The sequence below is a fragment of the Neolamprologus multifasciatus genome, chromosome 18, assembly GCF_963576455.1.
Source record: "Neolamprologus multifasciatus chromosome 18, fNeoMul1.2, whole genome shotgun sequence".
In the NCBI taxonomy this organism is placed as follows: Eukaryota; Metazoa; Chordata; class Actinopteri; order Cichliformes; family Cichlidae; genus Neolamprologus; species Neolamprologus multifasciatus.
In genome coordinates, this window is record NC_140456.1 from 8,513,175 (window position 1) to 8,528,703 (window position 15,529).

The 15,529-nt window shown below is 37.9% G+C and overlaps 1 protein-coding gene across 2 annotated transcripts in view; it reads left to right on the forward strand.

Moving 5' to 3' along the window:
* Nucleotides 1-15,529, forward strand: part of LOC146497287 (contactin-associated protein-like 4) — a 129,242-nt gene that overhangs the window by 95,969 nt on the left and 17,744 nt on the right. For both annotated transcript variants that reach the window (XM_085139812.1, XM_085139811.1), the window contains exons 17-20: nucleotides 3,800-4,018; nucleotides 8,764-9,003; nucleotides 11,020-11,244; nucleotides 13,454-13,587. In XM_085139812.1, the coding sequence (XP_084995938.1) occupies nucleotides 3,800-4,018; nucleotides 8,764-9,003; nucleotides 11,020-11,244; nucleotides 13,454-13,587 (818 nt within the window). The remainder of the gene's footprint in view (nucleotides 1-3,799; nucleotides 4,019-8,763; nucleotides 9,004-11,019; nucleotides 11,245-13,453; nucleotides 13,588-15,529) is intronic.

The following is a 15,529-nucleotide window of genomic DNA, read 5'->3' on the forward strand; positions in this document are numbered from 1 at the left end:
GATCTTACCAAATGCTCGTGTCCTCGTTATTTTTCTCTGTTAGGAGTAAAGTGTTTGAAATAGTCTGTGGGTCCTACAGAAGAGGGTGACAACATTGAACTCTTCATTCTCGTTTAGTTTTTTCATCAAAAGACTGATTTCTTTAGCATTTTCTTTCAGTGCTGCTTTTGTGTTTCCAGTATTTTATTATGCTTTAAGCTGCATTATTTGTTATTTTATGATCACATTTTCTTCCCCCACAGGCCGCAGTTGAATGCATTTCACAGTCGTACACCTACACTGATGATGAATGCCGACCCACGGCGCTGCATTCACCACACAACATAAATGTGAATAAGACTCAACCCATAAAAGGGAACTCATAATTACCCCTGCGATTCTTTTTTGTTTTTTTGTGCACCATTGCTTTTAATTTTACAGTTGTTTTATGAACTCTTGGGGGCATTTTCACCCTCACCCTCCATTAATTCTTGTCTCTTATGCAATGCACACATTTATGGTCACTATTGTTGGCCATTTATATTATGACAGTAATAACCAGCACAGTATGATTTAGTTTATGGGTGCCATGGAATTGTTCCTTAGTGTTGGATGTATGCTTACCACCTACCACAGATTGTGCAGTTTAGAATAGCTGTATTACTCAACAAGGTCTCCTTTTCTTTATACGATTATGGCAGTCAATGCGTGTGTCATTTGGACAGGCTTGAATCAGGTGTTAGACTAATCTGTAGGTACTTTTGGGGTTTCTTTAACCTCACGTGTAGAGCTTGTTGCCGACCTCATGTTGTGTATGCATTTTAAAGGAAGTTGTAAATGGTAAATGGTAAATGGACTGATTCTTATATAGCGCTTTTCTACTCTCCCGGAGTACTCAAAGCGCTCTATACAACATGCCACATTCACCCAGTCACACCCATTCTCACAAGCACTTTCTCTATACTTGGTGCTTTTTCTAGCTACATTCACACACATTCATACTCCGATGGATGCATCGGAGAGCAACTTGGGGTTAGTATCTTGCCCAAGGATACTTGGCATGCAGACTGGAGGAGCCTGGGATCGAACCTCCAACCTTCCGATCAGTAGGTGACCTGCTCTACCTCCTGAGCTACAGCCACCCCGTTGTATACCAAGTTGTATAAGAAATGGGATTTAAGAGACACACGTAGAAATCTAATACGGGGTAGCTAACCAACAGCATCTCTCCTCGGGGAAATCATAGTCAGCGTGGTTGTTCCAGCTCTGAATACTGCTGCTCTGTTTCCAGCTGCCTCAGATCGCCTGGTTACACTGTAGCTGGAGATAGAGAACAATTTCTAAATGAGGTTACTGCAGGATGCTGGGACACTGCTTCATCTTGCTCTTGTGCTCCCATAGTGATACATCCTCACCTTCCACCAGTAAAACATGAAGAATGGTAGCTTGCTTCGTCTGTGGTCTCCTAAATCATTACCCTTTGTTAGAGAGGACAAAGAGAACAGAGCAGAGCATCTGCAGAATTGTATTCAGCCAGTTGAGCACAGAGTCGCTGTCTGTGGTGCTGAAGAAGGGCTGCACCTCATGGTGTTGGCGCTGGTGCTGGCTCTGATCCTGAGTCATGACTCCGGATCGCTGAGGAAAACTCAGATCCTCATTAAAAGCAGCAGTATCACAAAAAAACACCTGCAAAATGCTACAACGTTTGCACTTGAAGGTTTCATTTTTCTACATTTAATTCTGGTATAAAATGAACAATATCTCTCTGCATACTGTAAGTGCTGTGCTATGTTTGGGATTTTGTAATTCACAGTAGAATGCAATGAATCTGATTTACTGATTTACTGGACTTATTTTATAGAAGGGTGTCAATGGAAAATTGCACTTAGTAGTCAGTATAGTCTTTTAATGATATAAGTTTGCATATGGTAGAATACTGCATGTAATCATTTGTGTTTAGAAGTATATAGTTGGTGGCATATTGAAAGAATGTCTCATCCTAGGAGGTCTGTAACATTCCAGGGTGTTCTGGCGTTCACCCCCACATCCTAGGAGCATGGGAACGGTCGTACCTTGTCTTATTGTTTTACGGTAGGATAAACGTAGCTATGTCAGTTTTAGTCTACGTGCCTTTTTTACATATAGATGAACTGTTGGACTTTCCAGACCAGCAGGTTAAGGGAAGTCGTTTATGGGGTCACACTCTGACACACACACACACACACACACACAAGCACCCACTGAAGTATAAATAAAGATCGGGGCAGTCTCTCATTTGCGAATCTTGGAGCCTCACTCTGTGTGTGTGAGCTCTGGAGGCTGCCCTTGCTAGCAAGAAAATCTGTGTGTTTCTCCTCTCTGATTCTCTGCTGAAGAAGTGTTTTAGAATATATCTCTTAACAAAGGGTTTTGTTTTTTTTTTTACTTTGGTAATTTGCAATAATCATGGAGGTCTTAACACCTTAAACTGCTTCATTCATTATTCATGGCAGCTCCTAAATCCCAAAGTGAATATTGTTGTTGTCTTGCTGTACAGCTCAAGTTTCTTGCAGCGTGCCTCAGGTTTCTGCCCCACAAAATGTCCTTTGCTTCAGTGCTTTTGCTGTAACAAGCACTCCAGAGTGTGCTGCAGCAAGACACCCACCTCTGGTCAGTCCTAAAACAAAACAAAAAAGCAGTAACACATAATGAGGAGCCTGAAGTGGAAAATACAGCAGGACTATAAATCGTAATACATAAAAGACGTTTTAAAGCTTACTTACATAATCAACCACAAACCACTGACAGGTGAAGTGAATTACTTCTGATCAGCGTGATTAATACGGCATCCAGCTGGGACACCATGTCCTGGTATTTGACACCTGTTCAGATCATTATTTAAAAGTATCACTGGCTGAACTTAAGTCTAAGAAGCACAGCAGGGAATCTGAAAAAGCCTGACTTGCCCTAACAATCCTGTAGTTTAACTCTGTTTGTTTCTTTTCATGGTGCTCTCAACAATCAGATGGTGGTCTATTTCTTCCAGGTATTCAGTACACAACCTGAATTAGCTTTCTCTTGTTTGTTATCCTGTGAGAACTGTTCCCAGTTTGCTTCTTTAGAAGCTTTGTTGGCTTTGGTGTTTGTTGTTTTTGTTGTGGGGGAGTAATTAAACTTCATTCCGTAGAGCTCTGCATCCCTGATGTCTTCTTGTTTTGTCTCCAGACACTCGAGTCAAACCTGCTTGTTAAAACTCCCATCTCTATTCCCACTCTTGCCATTGGCAGGTTTTAGACTGACTGTTGGAGCTCTGTGGAAACATGTAAGGATTGATTATAGCTGCACTTGGCAAGGGAACACCTGTGTTGTCAAAGTAAATAGAGGTTTCAACAGAGATGTAGATTTCCCATTAATTGAGTCGCAGTGAATGTTCATTGTTTGCATAAATTAAATGCTGACGTTGGGTCTGCCACGTTGTGTCTTTACAAGAAGCGATGACTGAAATCTTCAGTCTTTTCTCGACAGCAGCAACAGCAATGAAGAGATATTGCCTCAAACAAAAGTTGAGCTCATTATTTTCAGACTTTTGTTGTTGTTGTTTTTTAAGATTATAAACTAGAAATGGGTTATTTTAAGCATAAGAAATTGCTTCACTGCTACAGCTAAGAAACTGCATGATCTTAATGATTACTTTGGTCATGATTATTATCATTTTATTGACAGTGCTTCGCCAGAGAGCAGAATAACTTAATATGATGTCTAATTAAACCATTTCCTATTAAACAATAACATTTTTATACTACCCCTTTGCCTCACATGCTATCCATTCTCCTTTGTCAAGCCTCCACTCAGGTGGTTTTCTCCTTTGATGTTGGCAACGGCCCGTTGGAGGTTCGTGTTGAGTCGAGCTTCCCACTGAATGACAACCGGTGGCATCGAGTCCGAGCCGAGCGGAACGTCAAGGAAGCGTCGCTTCGACTGGATGAACTTCCTGTCGCCACACAGGAGGCGCCAGCTGATGGACACTTCCACCTGCAGCTCAACAGCCAGCTGTTCATAGGTGAGTAGAGATCCAATATTCAGATCCTCAAGAAGTAAGAATATTTCATGTAACTTATAGATTTATGTTTGAAGTATAAACATGACTCTTTCTTTGTGTAAATTTTCACCTCATTAGTCTTATTTCTGGATGATTCAAGGCCATTTCTTTCAGGATCTCAGTAACTGTCAGCTTCATAATTATAGAAATTTTAGTCAAATTAGTCTTTTTTGTGCCTTTCAGGGGTTAAAGAAAAAGGTTCCCATTAGACAGGATTCTATGAAACATTGACAAGTTCAGTGCTTGTTTATTGAGGCTTTTGGAACTGAACAGTTAATAAATTCAGGAGCCATCTGGATTCAGTCATTTGGGAGTTGACTGCTATCAGATGTCTCAGGTCATGTTTATTTACCACAGATGAGTCAATGAATAGAAAAGAAAAAGAAAATTAATCAAAGAGCACCCTAATTAAAAGGTAAAATCTGCTACGTTTGCAGTGATTTCTCACTCAAATGCACAGAAAACCCTGAATATGTTGAATGAAATTACAAAAAGTGTTACATTTTTGTGTAAACCTGAAGTCAGCATTGTTTCCTTTTATACTTCACTGCCATAGCACATTACTGCAAAAGTCTTTATTAAAGACGCATAATGCTTGGGCTGGATCCATCCTTAAAAAAAAGCTTCATATTGCTACTGATCAGAAACTGGGAGATGGGTAAACAAAAAAAAAAGGGAGCAGAGCAACCAATATTAAACAAAATCAATATGCCGGACAGTAAGCTTTAAATATTATTTGTCTACTGTGGGAAGGAAATTGTTCAGCAACACCAACAAAAATCTGAGTATGAAAGAGAAGTCATGTGTCTTAATAGAAGTCGGGAAACGTGAGTAGTGTTAGATTTGACACTGATAATCTTGCTGGAAAGATTGGAGTCATACTGCTGTATTGTCTCAGAATAAAAAATAAACAAAAACAACATTTCCTCAGCAATCAATCCAGGTGCTTATTCTCAGCATCTGCAGACACAATGCATGAGTCTGATTTGTGTGTAGATGTTATAGATGGTATAAAGGAGTTTTCTTAAAGTGGTTTTATGTAGGATGTCAAACATTGTGCAGCAGTAACTTAATCTGCTGCTGCTGCTGAACCCTGTGTTTGTTCAGCTGTATTGGATATAAAAGGTGCAGCATCTGCACATTTATTCTTTGGGTCTTCTACTACATCGTCACTCACAGAGCTACAGCATAAACCAGTGACATCTAAAAGACAATACAATTAGGAGGTCCTGTCTCCTGAAACGTGCTGGAAAAGGAAGAGAAATATCCTATAGCTATGCAAGTGCTAAACTGTTATTGACTAAATGCCAGCTCTACCGAGTATCAGTCTGCTGAGGCGATGGTTTTGACCACTGAATATGCATTCATCAGGGAGCAGTGGCATGATAAAGAGTGTGGTGCACAAATTCTTAATAAACAAATGAATCTGAAGTTATTTGTGAGAAGTTCGTGCAAATCAACAACCAGATCACTAAAATTCTTTAACTTCAAACTCGTTATCTCAACTTCATCGCTTCGTTCCATTGAAATTATTTGTTTGACCTCAGAGTCTGTTTGTAGCTCTGCAGGGACAAAACAATCCAACAAAAAACTGAAAATCCATTGTGTATTATCGGGTTTTATCATTGTGTAAATATTATGCATGTCACTTCATATCAGTAAACGCGCACTGGAAGGAAAACAAACTACCAAACACTGATGAGATTGGATGAAGGCGGCAGCTGCAGCAGCAGGGAGATTGAGGTGAATATTGATTTGCTCAGTGTGCTTAGCCGATAATCCACTCTGAATAGCCAGCAGGTCGCCACTGGCAGCCTAAAGCTGTGTATGTTTACCTCCAAATTATCAGGAAAGTACACTGCACTATAGTATGAAGGAGTGTTTGAATGAAAACGTGTTGGTGTCATTTCACAAGGTGACTTTATTTATTTATTAATTTATTTATTTTTTAGATTTGATGAACAGGCATGAGGAATTTCCACCCATATTCTTCAAAATCTGTAAACAACTGTATAATAACTATTTGTATCAGCTCAGAAATTATGTAAGCATTAGCCACAACAATGCTGTACTCACTTTTTAATAAATCATAATCCTGCCAGGTCCCTATAGTTTTGATTTATAATGCTTTTGTGCCTTTTGAATAAATCAAGTCTCACCAGGTGCACCGCACAGATGTATTAGCCCATCTACTTAGCTATGATTTAATAAGACACAGAGTTGTCTTCTTTAAATTCATAACCCATAATTCCACGAACAGTGTATTTATGAGCCTTAATTATTCCTTGCACTGCTTTATAAGGCAGCAAATTACATTGTTTCGATTAATAGCCCATGTTATTGCCTCCTGTCAGCCATAGCATTGCTTTTCCATTTTTCTTTATTGCCGTTTGTTGGTGTAAAATAGTTGCGCACAGCAGTTTCAAGTGAAAGATTTTTCCATTCATTCCAAGGGACATTTCACATCACTTGTTGTATTGCCTGCTTTGAATAGATAAGCTATAGTTTATTGGTGCGCTGTGTCCGTAAATTTGTGTTTTGCTTGCTGCGAGTGGTGCCGTGACCAGGATCTGTATATCTGTTTTGCTTAATAGAAAATTTAGTGTATCTCAGTTTGATTTGCTGAAATATTACCCCACAATTAAATCGTCTTTATATTTGTTAACCCGACAGTATGAATTTGGGACCTTCCTGCCCTTAAACACAAATTTGTGCAGAAGCAAAAACAGTGGAAAAGCAACACGTGTATGCAAGTTGAAGCAGCTTCAATAAGATGCTTCATACAGTATGAGATTTGCCAGTACAATATGAAAAATCGTATCAGCTGATATGGGTTTGAATAAAGATCCATCAAGTACTTTATTCCACTAACGTGATGCTCAATTTATGAATTGTTAAAGTTATTGCAGTCATGCATTCTATATGGATCCAGTTGATATGATGCAAAAATGAAAGCTCTGTTAAGGGTTTGAACTGCGTAGAAGACTGACATTCATTTAGCATCACTGCTAATGTGATATGAAGCCAAAGTCCAATGATTAAGTCCAAAAAAAGTGCACTGTAATAAATATTTAGAGCCTTGCAAATGTGTGGCGTGTGTCGCTAGCCTGTCTGTATTGCATCAGTGTATTTATTTTATAAGCCTGACATCATTCACATAGAGCTTACTGTGCTACAGCGTTTGAATTCATCCTCACCACATTTCCTGAGCCAGCAGCTTGAGGGATCTTTGTATTTTGAGCCACCTACACAACCTTTGATGATTGCTTTGATCCCACTAATTCTTTCCCACTTACTCCCCAGTGGTCACATACTGTTTGCTTCAGCTGCAGCATGTACTCGCCACTATGATCTTGTGAAAAGAGCACCATTGTTATTTTATATTCTTACTGATGATGCTTGCGTTGATCTCCATCTGTCTTTTTTAGCTCCACAAGTCATTCACTAATCATTCATTGAGGAATGATCTCACCAAGCATCGCCTTCAGTTTCTGTTAGGGTCCAAATTCTGATGGTTTTGCTTTTCAGACACGCGTTTTCATTGTCATGTGTAGTTTCTTGTTACCTTTGAGTTACCCAAAACATGCTTGAAACAACATTCATCATTTTAATTACATGCTCTTACATTTCTCATTAAAAAAATGTTTCTCATTCTGTAAAATCTTCTCTCCAAATCATTGCTTTATCTCTGATGTTCGCCAGGAAATATATCCAGCCCTTTATACTAGTATCAGTATAATGTCTCACTGTCAACAAAGACATTAAGTATTTTAGTAAATCATTTAGAGTAACTGTTATTTTGAAAATCTTTTAGGGAATATTTACCTCTGCACTCGTGTTGCTTTGGCTAAACTGCCTGTTTCAACCATATACAGTTTGTTGGCTTACATCAGAGGAGAGAGAGGAGTCTAGCAGAGCTCTGATTTATTAGTGTGAAAAGCTCCTGCTGCTAAACAATAGGAAGCTGTCAGCTTTGAACACGCAGAGCAAAGCTTTGCCTCGTCTGTGCTCTGAGGACAGTAACGATCGAGCCCCGAGCTTTGCAGAAGTGGGAGTTTGTCGGGTTTGAACTCTGGCTGTGCCATCACATTTGAAAGGAAGGGATGCGTGTTTGCAAAAGTGGACATGCATTTTTGATTTTTCTCCACTGTTTGTGTGCAAGTAAGGTAAGTGTGGAAAGAATGAGCAACGCAAAGTCTAGTAATCTGCCTTCCTGCTCCCCCCCTACAAATTCAGACATACAACCAGACACTGGTTCAGACAGTAATTCATCAAGGCTGCCAAACACACAGTCAGCAGCTGGAAGGATGTTATATAGACAGACTGATGAAAGTTATACCTTTAAATCAGCCTTCCAGCTACAGCTTGTTGCCTCATTGTGTTTTCATCATTGTGTCATTTCATAGAAATAGTGTTGACAGTTTGAAGCCTCTGGGGAAGCAGAGGCGACATGTGGATCTGCTACAGATGACAGGAGGAGGAGAAATAAAAACATACAGGCTTGTCAGCACACTTAGAATAAAACAAAGCCTGAGCCTGAAAGAAGACAGACACAGAAATCGATGTTGCATCATTGTTCTCGGGGAGCACGCTTTGGCCTTGATTGCTTGTGATATCAGCAATATAACCATTTCAACCCCTCGGGAAGATCTCTACACAGAAGGGTGGAAAGTAAAGATAATGGCGCTTAACTTTTGTGATTTCAGGAGGCACAGCATCCAGGCAGAAGGGCTTCCGCGGCTGTATCCGCTCTCTGCAGCTCAACGGCGTCACTCTGGACCTGGAGGAGAGGGCGAAGATAACACCAGGCGTTCAACCCGGCTGCCCGGGTCACTGCAGCAGCTACGGCTCGCTCTGCCAGAACCATGGCCGCTGTGTGGAGAGAGCTAATGGCTTCCACTGTGACTGTAACCTGTCAGCGTACACCGGAGTCTTCTGCCAAACAGGTACACACACAGTGTAGCGAGAGTCATACTTTAAAAATGTCTGGATGCTGTAAAGATGTCGTTTAGCTGACGGAGCTCATCGTCACAGGCGCTAACAAATATCCTCAAATTATTTCACTTGCAACGTTATCAAATACCTATAAAGAAGTGCGTGGTAGAAATCCTTGAAGTTCTTAGTGAAGTGGAGTGGAAGAGAGCGACTATGCCTCACAGATGATGCAAAAATACAAAAGAAGCAGTACTGTAGGGAGATCTGCCAACGGCTGGTTGCTGAGTTACATGGTGTAAACTAGAAAACTGGCACATCTTGGAAGTTTTTACAGAGGTTCTGTTAAAAAGTTCATCTTCTCAGCAAAACTCAACAGGGAAGTTTTCAAAATAAATAAATAAATAAAAGTAACATTAACAAGTCCGACAACGGGAAGTGACAGGAAGCGTTTACATTCTCTTGACACAATTCTCACAAAGTGTTTCAGTCTTTGAAAAGCTGAAGCCATTAAAAGGTCGTGTTTTCTTCTGAACTGAGCAACATTAATGGTTCCACCTGCCTTGACGTCTCTATAGGAGACCTGTTATAAACACACATGCTGCACAGAGCCACTTAATGTGTCTGTCTGTGAAGGTTCTCAGTCATCCAGGTCATCGTAGTCAAAGGAGCTTGCAAAGAAAAGCGTCTGGACTTCTTTAAGTTACTTGATTAAGTTACTAATGTGTCTGACATCTTTCCTCGGCTTTACATTTAATTTCATAAGCTCTTATATCCCACAAGCCAAGGTTAAAGCTGTGGTTATGTGTCAGCTTGTGGTTGCTGCTAGAGGAGTCCTCGAGCCCGAGAATCAACTCTGTTTTTACATCCCTGTGAAGTCAGGTAGAACATACAGACAAAGTTTTCTATTTTTGTAAAGTGAACTATAATAGGACAAATTATCATAATAATGAAACTCAAAATAAATGGATATGGTAATAAAAATAAATACAAATATTGAGAGTGGATGTTAAGGTTAAGGTATTCATCTATATTGTTTCACAGAATTGTTTTTCTGCAGTTGACACTCGTTAAAAAGTACTCAAAGTATTTTGGTTTGATGTAAATTCATTGCATTAATGATGCATCTTCACATTGAACTCTCTGTCTGGGTACAAGCGGGTACAAGTTCAGCGGGTTAAGAGGACTCTCCACCCCTCTTTCATTCCCGCTGCTGGCACCTTCTCTCTTCAGCCTGCTGACGTACCACAAGTGTGTTTAATTGCTTTGATTCATTAGTTGAATAGAGAACAGATACAACTGTATTTATTTAACGTTGAAGCCAACCTTTAGTATTTGTTTTTCTTCCTGCTCCAGTATTTTTTCAGAACATTCTTGTGGTGTTAAAAACTATTTAGGCTATGTGAAATTGTTAACTTAAAGAGTTTGAATAACCAGTAGCAACTGAATATTGAAACTGAGAGGCAACCTTAGTTATGTGAATTGTACATTTTGTCATTTCTATCAGAGGAAAAACAACACAGGATCTATTTAATCCAATGATCTGCTCATGTAAATGCAAATGTGTGCAAACGTCTTGAGCCATCCCTCACTTCTCGCTTGCAATGAGCCAGACATTTTTGTAGTTTTTTTAAGTGGTCATGATCAGAGGTTCTCCAGACTTTCTAAAAATCTTTCAAAGTTCTTCTTTGGACATTGGCTGCTTTTTAACTTTCTTTTAGTCCAGTCCTTGTACCCACCATTTTCAAAATAATTTTTTTTGTTTTGTTTGTTTCTTTAGGTACTTCACACTAACCTACGAATCATACAGGCATAAATAAAAGTAGGCTAGCTCAAGAGCTTAATCAGTGCTGTGTCTAAACATAGCAGCTTAGCAGAGAACCTATTTTAAATTGTATCTTGTATAATTTGTTCCCACTTTTTTAGTTGAATCTATGAAAAATGTCAGCGATAACATGGCTAAAAAAAAAAAGATAATGACAATAGAGGTAGGTAGGTGCTATAACCTTTCTGTGGCCGCTTTCTTCCAGAGGTGTCAGCCAGCTTCAAGTCAGGAACATCTGTCAGCTACACCTTCAAGGAGCCCTATGAGATGAGCAGGAACAGCAGCGCTCTGCCGTCCTCCATCTACTCTGACATGACGCTCAGAGGAGAAAACATCTCCCTGAGCTTCAGGACGAACCAGAGTCCAGCTCTGCTGCTCTACGTCAGCTCCTACTACAGAGAATACCTGGCTGTGCTCATCAATAAACATGGTGAGGAGAACACCTGTCTTACAGTAAGACATACCTGATGACAAATTTAAGAGGGCTTCTGTTTGCATTTCTTCTTCTCCATGTTCAGTTTGGTCTCTCTCCTCTTCGTCCTTCAGACTTGAGGCTGAATGTCTTCTGTTATTTATGAACCAATTGTTTCACCCTCTAAATATCTTTCTGTAATTCTTTCCTGTTAATGATCCATCTTTTCCTTCATTATGGATGTGTTGCGTTTAAAAGAAGTGACATTTTCAAACCTAAACCAAAATATTTTGTGGGGGAAAGTAAAAAAACAGAGACTTTCACCCTGTTTTTTATATATATATATATATATATATATATATATATATATATTTCACCCTGTTATATATATATATATTTCACCCTGTTATATATATATATATATATATATATATATATATATATATATATATATATATATATATATATATATATATATATATATATATATAACAGGGTGAAATATATATATATATATATATATATATATATATATATATATATATAAATAAATAACAGGGTGAAATATATATATATATATATATATATATATATATATATATATTTCACCCTGTTATATATATATATATTTCACCCTGTTATATATATATATATATATATATATATATATATATATATATATATATAACAGGGTGAAATATATATATATATAACAGGGTGAAATATATATATATATATATATATATATATATATATATTTCACCCTGTTATATATATATATATATATATATATATATATATATATATATATATATATATATTTCACCCTGTTATATATATATATATATATATATATATATATATATATATATATATATATATATATATATATATATATATATATATATATATATATATATATAACAGGGTGAAATATATATATATATATATATATATATATATATATATATATTTCACCCTGTTATTTATATATATATATATATATATATAAATAAATAACAGGGTGAAATATATATATATATATATATATATAAAATCAAAGTTCTCCTCACCTCTGTCTTTCCCCTTTCCCGTCATCTTTTCCACATATCAGGCTCTGCCCTCTCCTATATATATATATATATATATATATGAAATATATATATATATATATATGAAATATATATATATTTTCTCTCCTCACCTATATATATATATATATAAAATCAAAGTTCTCCTCACCTCTCAGTCTTTCCCCTTTCCCGTCATCTTTTCCACATATCAGGCTCTGCCCTCTCCTGCTTCTCTCAGTCTTCTCCTCCTCTTCTACTTAGCAGCTTCAGAAGATCTATAAGAATCTGTCAGATCTATCCTCTCTCTGGATCCCTGTCTACTCTACTGCCTTTTAACGCGTCCAGCTGTTTTGTCTTTGAAAAAGTGCTGCAGGAATAAGAGTTTGGGTGATGAATGGCATTTTCAGCATCCAGCAATAAAATTGGCACTATGCTGCTTAATGCCCTGTTGTCTGTCGGCTTTCTCTGAGTTATTAAGGCTTCATGTTGACCGGGGAGTTGACAGGTAAATGTGCTTAAACGTGTCCAGTGAAATCCTTAAGAGCTCTCTCTTGTTCTGCTTATTTCCTTTGCTGCACTTAAACATTCTTCAGCCAAAATGATAGATATCTATTGTTAATCACTTAAGTCTTGCTTTCAAGAACTTATGCATAAACCACATTATCAGAGACAGCAGCTACGGGAATGAGCTTTAATACATCAAGTAATTATTCCTTTTTGGTAAATACACCTAATTAAAAGATGAACACTGTGAATCATGATTATGAAGTGTTTCTTATGGGATTATTTATAATTGAAAAATATTATCCTGATAACATGGATGTGTTTGAAGGACAATGTATAATTTCATATCCTTGGTTTTAATCTTAAAAGCCCCAAAGAAATAACGTTGCTTTATATAAATCCGCTCCTAATGCTCTGTATATTAGGAAAATTAATTAGATTTAGAGTTTTGTTATTGATAGGGAATTACCTCTTAATCCTCTTAAAATGGAAAGCTTTATTAACTCAGTGATGAATCCGAAAGATGCGAATCTAAGGTTATTTTTCTTAAGGATGTTTTTTTGGTAAAGGTTATAGAACACACGGATGTTTTCGTCAAGAGAAAGAAAGAAGTTTAACGTGGAAAAACTTTGTGTGTTTGTGCGATTAAGATAAGCTGGAGGTGAGATACAAGCTGGACAGCAGCAGAGACACCGAAGTGCTGAGGAGCAAAGTGAGGAGCCTCGCCAACGGACAGCTGCACACCGTCTCCATCAGGAGGCTGACAGACTCTGTGTCTGTGCAGGTGAGGAAAAGAACACAAATACTGTATAACCGCATTTATGGTTTTGCTTAGGTTGTGTGAAATATACACTATACAATCCATGCATACAGTATATGACAAGGTGATATGTGCTTCCTTAAATCTTCAAGAGACTACAAAAGCTGGGACTGCACGAGTGAGTAGAAAATAGTGAGGAGCATCTCACCTTACACATAAAATAACACCACTGTTCAATTTTAACAGCTTTGAAGTGACATTTCAACTTTTTTTAAGACTTCCACTTTAAAATAAAAGGTTACAATGTTTTTTTCACCACCAGATGGGGACAAAAAGCACTGCGCTCTGATCAATCAAATTATTTTAAAGCATGATTGAATGTTTTGCAGTTCCTGCTTGAGCATTTATTCCCAGATATGCCACTGTGCTCTCACTGTTTTAAAACAAACTCCATTAGCCCAGTGTGAATAGGTCCTATTACAGCTTACCCGTCCGTATCGGGCAACCCTGACTTACTTTTGCTTTTATTAACCTGAGTCTATTAACCCCGACATTTATACACTAAAGAGCATTGGATGTTGTTTCGTTTATGGTCCATAGACTTCCACAGAAAAATTAATGTGCTCCCTTTTCCAGCCCGTGTAATTAAGTCGTTTCCATTCAGTTTCAAGATAAAGACCCCAAAAATAAAAAAATATAAATACGTAAATGTCATCTTCTGTATTTAATATTTTCTATCTGTATATTATTGTTCAAACATGCCACGCACACAGGCTCCTTCTTTACTTCCTTCACCATCAGTCATAACATGGAAAATAAACCACTGACATAAAATGTATAGCACAGATGTTTCCCACAAACATGTGGCAGATTTAGCAGTTTAAAATGATTTGTCTGAAACGAGTTGCCATTTGTTAAAAAGCTTTTTACTTTTTAACCGAAATTATTTTCCATTTGATCCGGTCGCATCACGTCGCTTCAGGAAGGCTCAATAATCCCTGTGTTAATTTAGTTCAAGGAAGCTCCAGTTATTACTGCAGAGCTATGGAAGGATAGCAGGGATAAACTACACATTAAAACAGCTCTGGGTGAAATATGGATCAACCTCAAAATATCTAAATCTCATGAACAGCGTTAACATCTTGTTAACAACAGCCTCAGATGATATATGAGGTCAACTTAATCTAACTGGGAGCCAGCAGCCTGGACGTCTCTATAATTATCAACACCCTGAGATGAAATATAAGGTGACCTCGTCTTGATGCAGTTTGTCAAGAGTCCAGTGAAATATGAGTTACATCTCATCTTACCGGTTTCCATCACCTTGAGTCATTATATTGTTACAACATGCTTCGGGTACATCAGGTGACCTTCATCGATTGTCACCCAGCTGCATCTTGATGGCCAGCAGCATAGACTCTCTAAAGTGGTCTCACAATTGGACACCGTCATATCCTCTCGCCCTGAGCGAATGAAAAATGAAAAACTAAATCACCCTGGGCTGCTAATACATCATGCCCTCTCTTTCTGCGCTCTTATCAGATGGCCCAGTGTTTAGTTTCCTTTAGGTTTACTGACACACTCCATTAGATCCTTAAAATAGTACATCAAAGTTTGTCAGAGACAGCAAGATAAAGTTCTTTGTGTAAACACAAGGGACCTGACTGCAAAAGGTACTTCCTGTTCAACAGAACCAATCTAGGTTATAATATGTGGAAACCTACTGTAATTACAGTGATATCATATCAGCTTAAGGCTATAAAAAGGTACCTAGAGCTTATTTCATATCAGTAGAACTGCAAACTGCAAACCCAATTTGGGGCGCTTTTTTAACCAGTAATTCTTTTATCAGCCTCTCCCGGCATAGGTATCCAAAGCAGGTAGTTAAAGTGGACAAACTCCCTGACTTCCTGCTTGTCTTTGAGTTTTCATTATTTAATTCTAAGCATGTTTAATAGCAACTTCA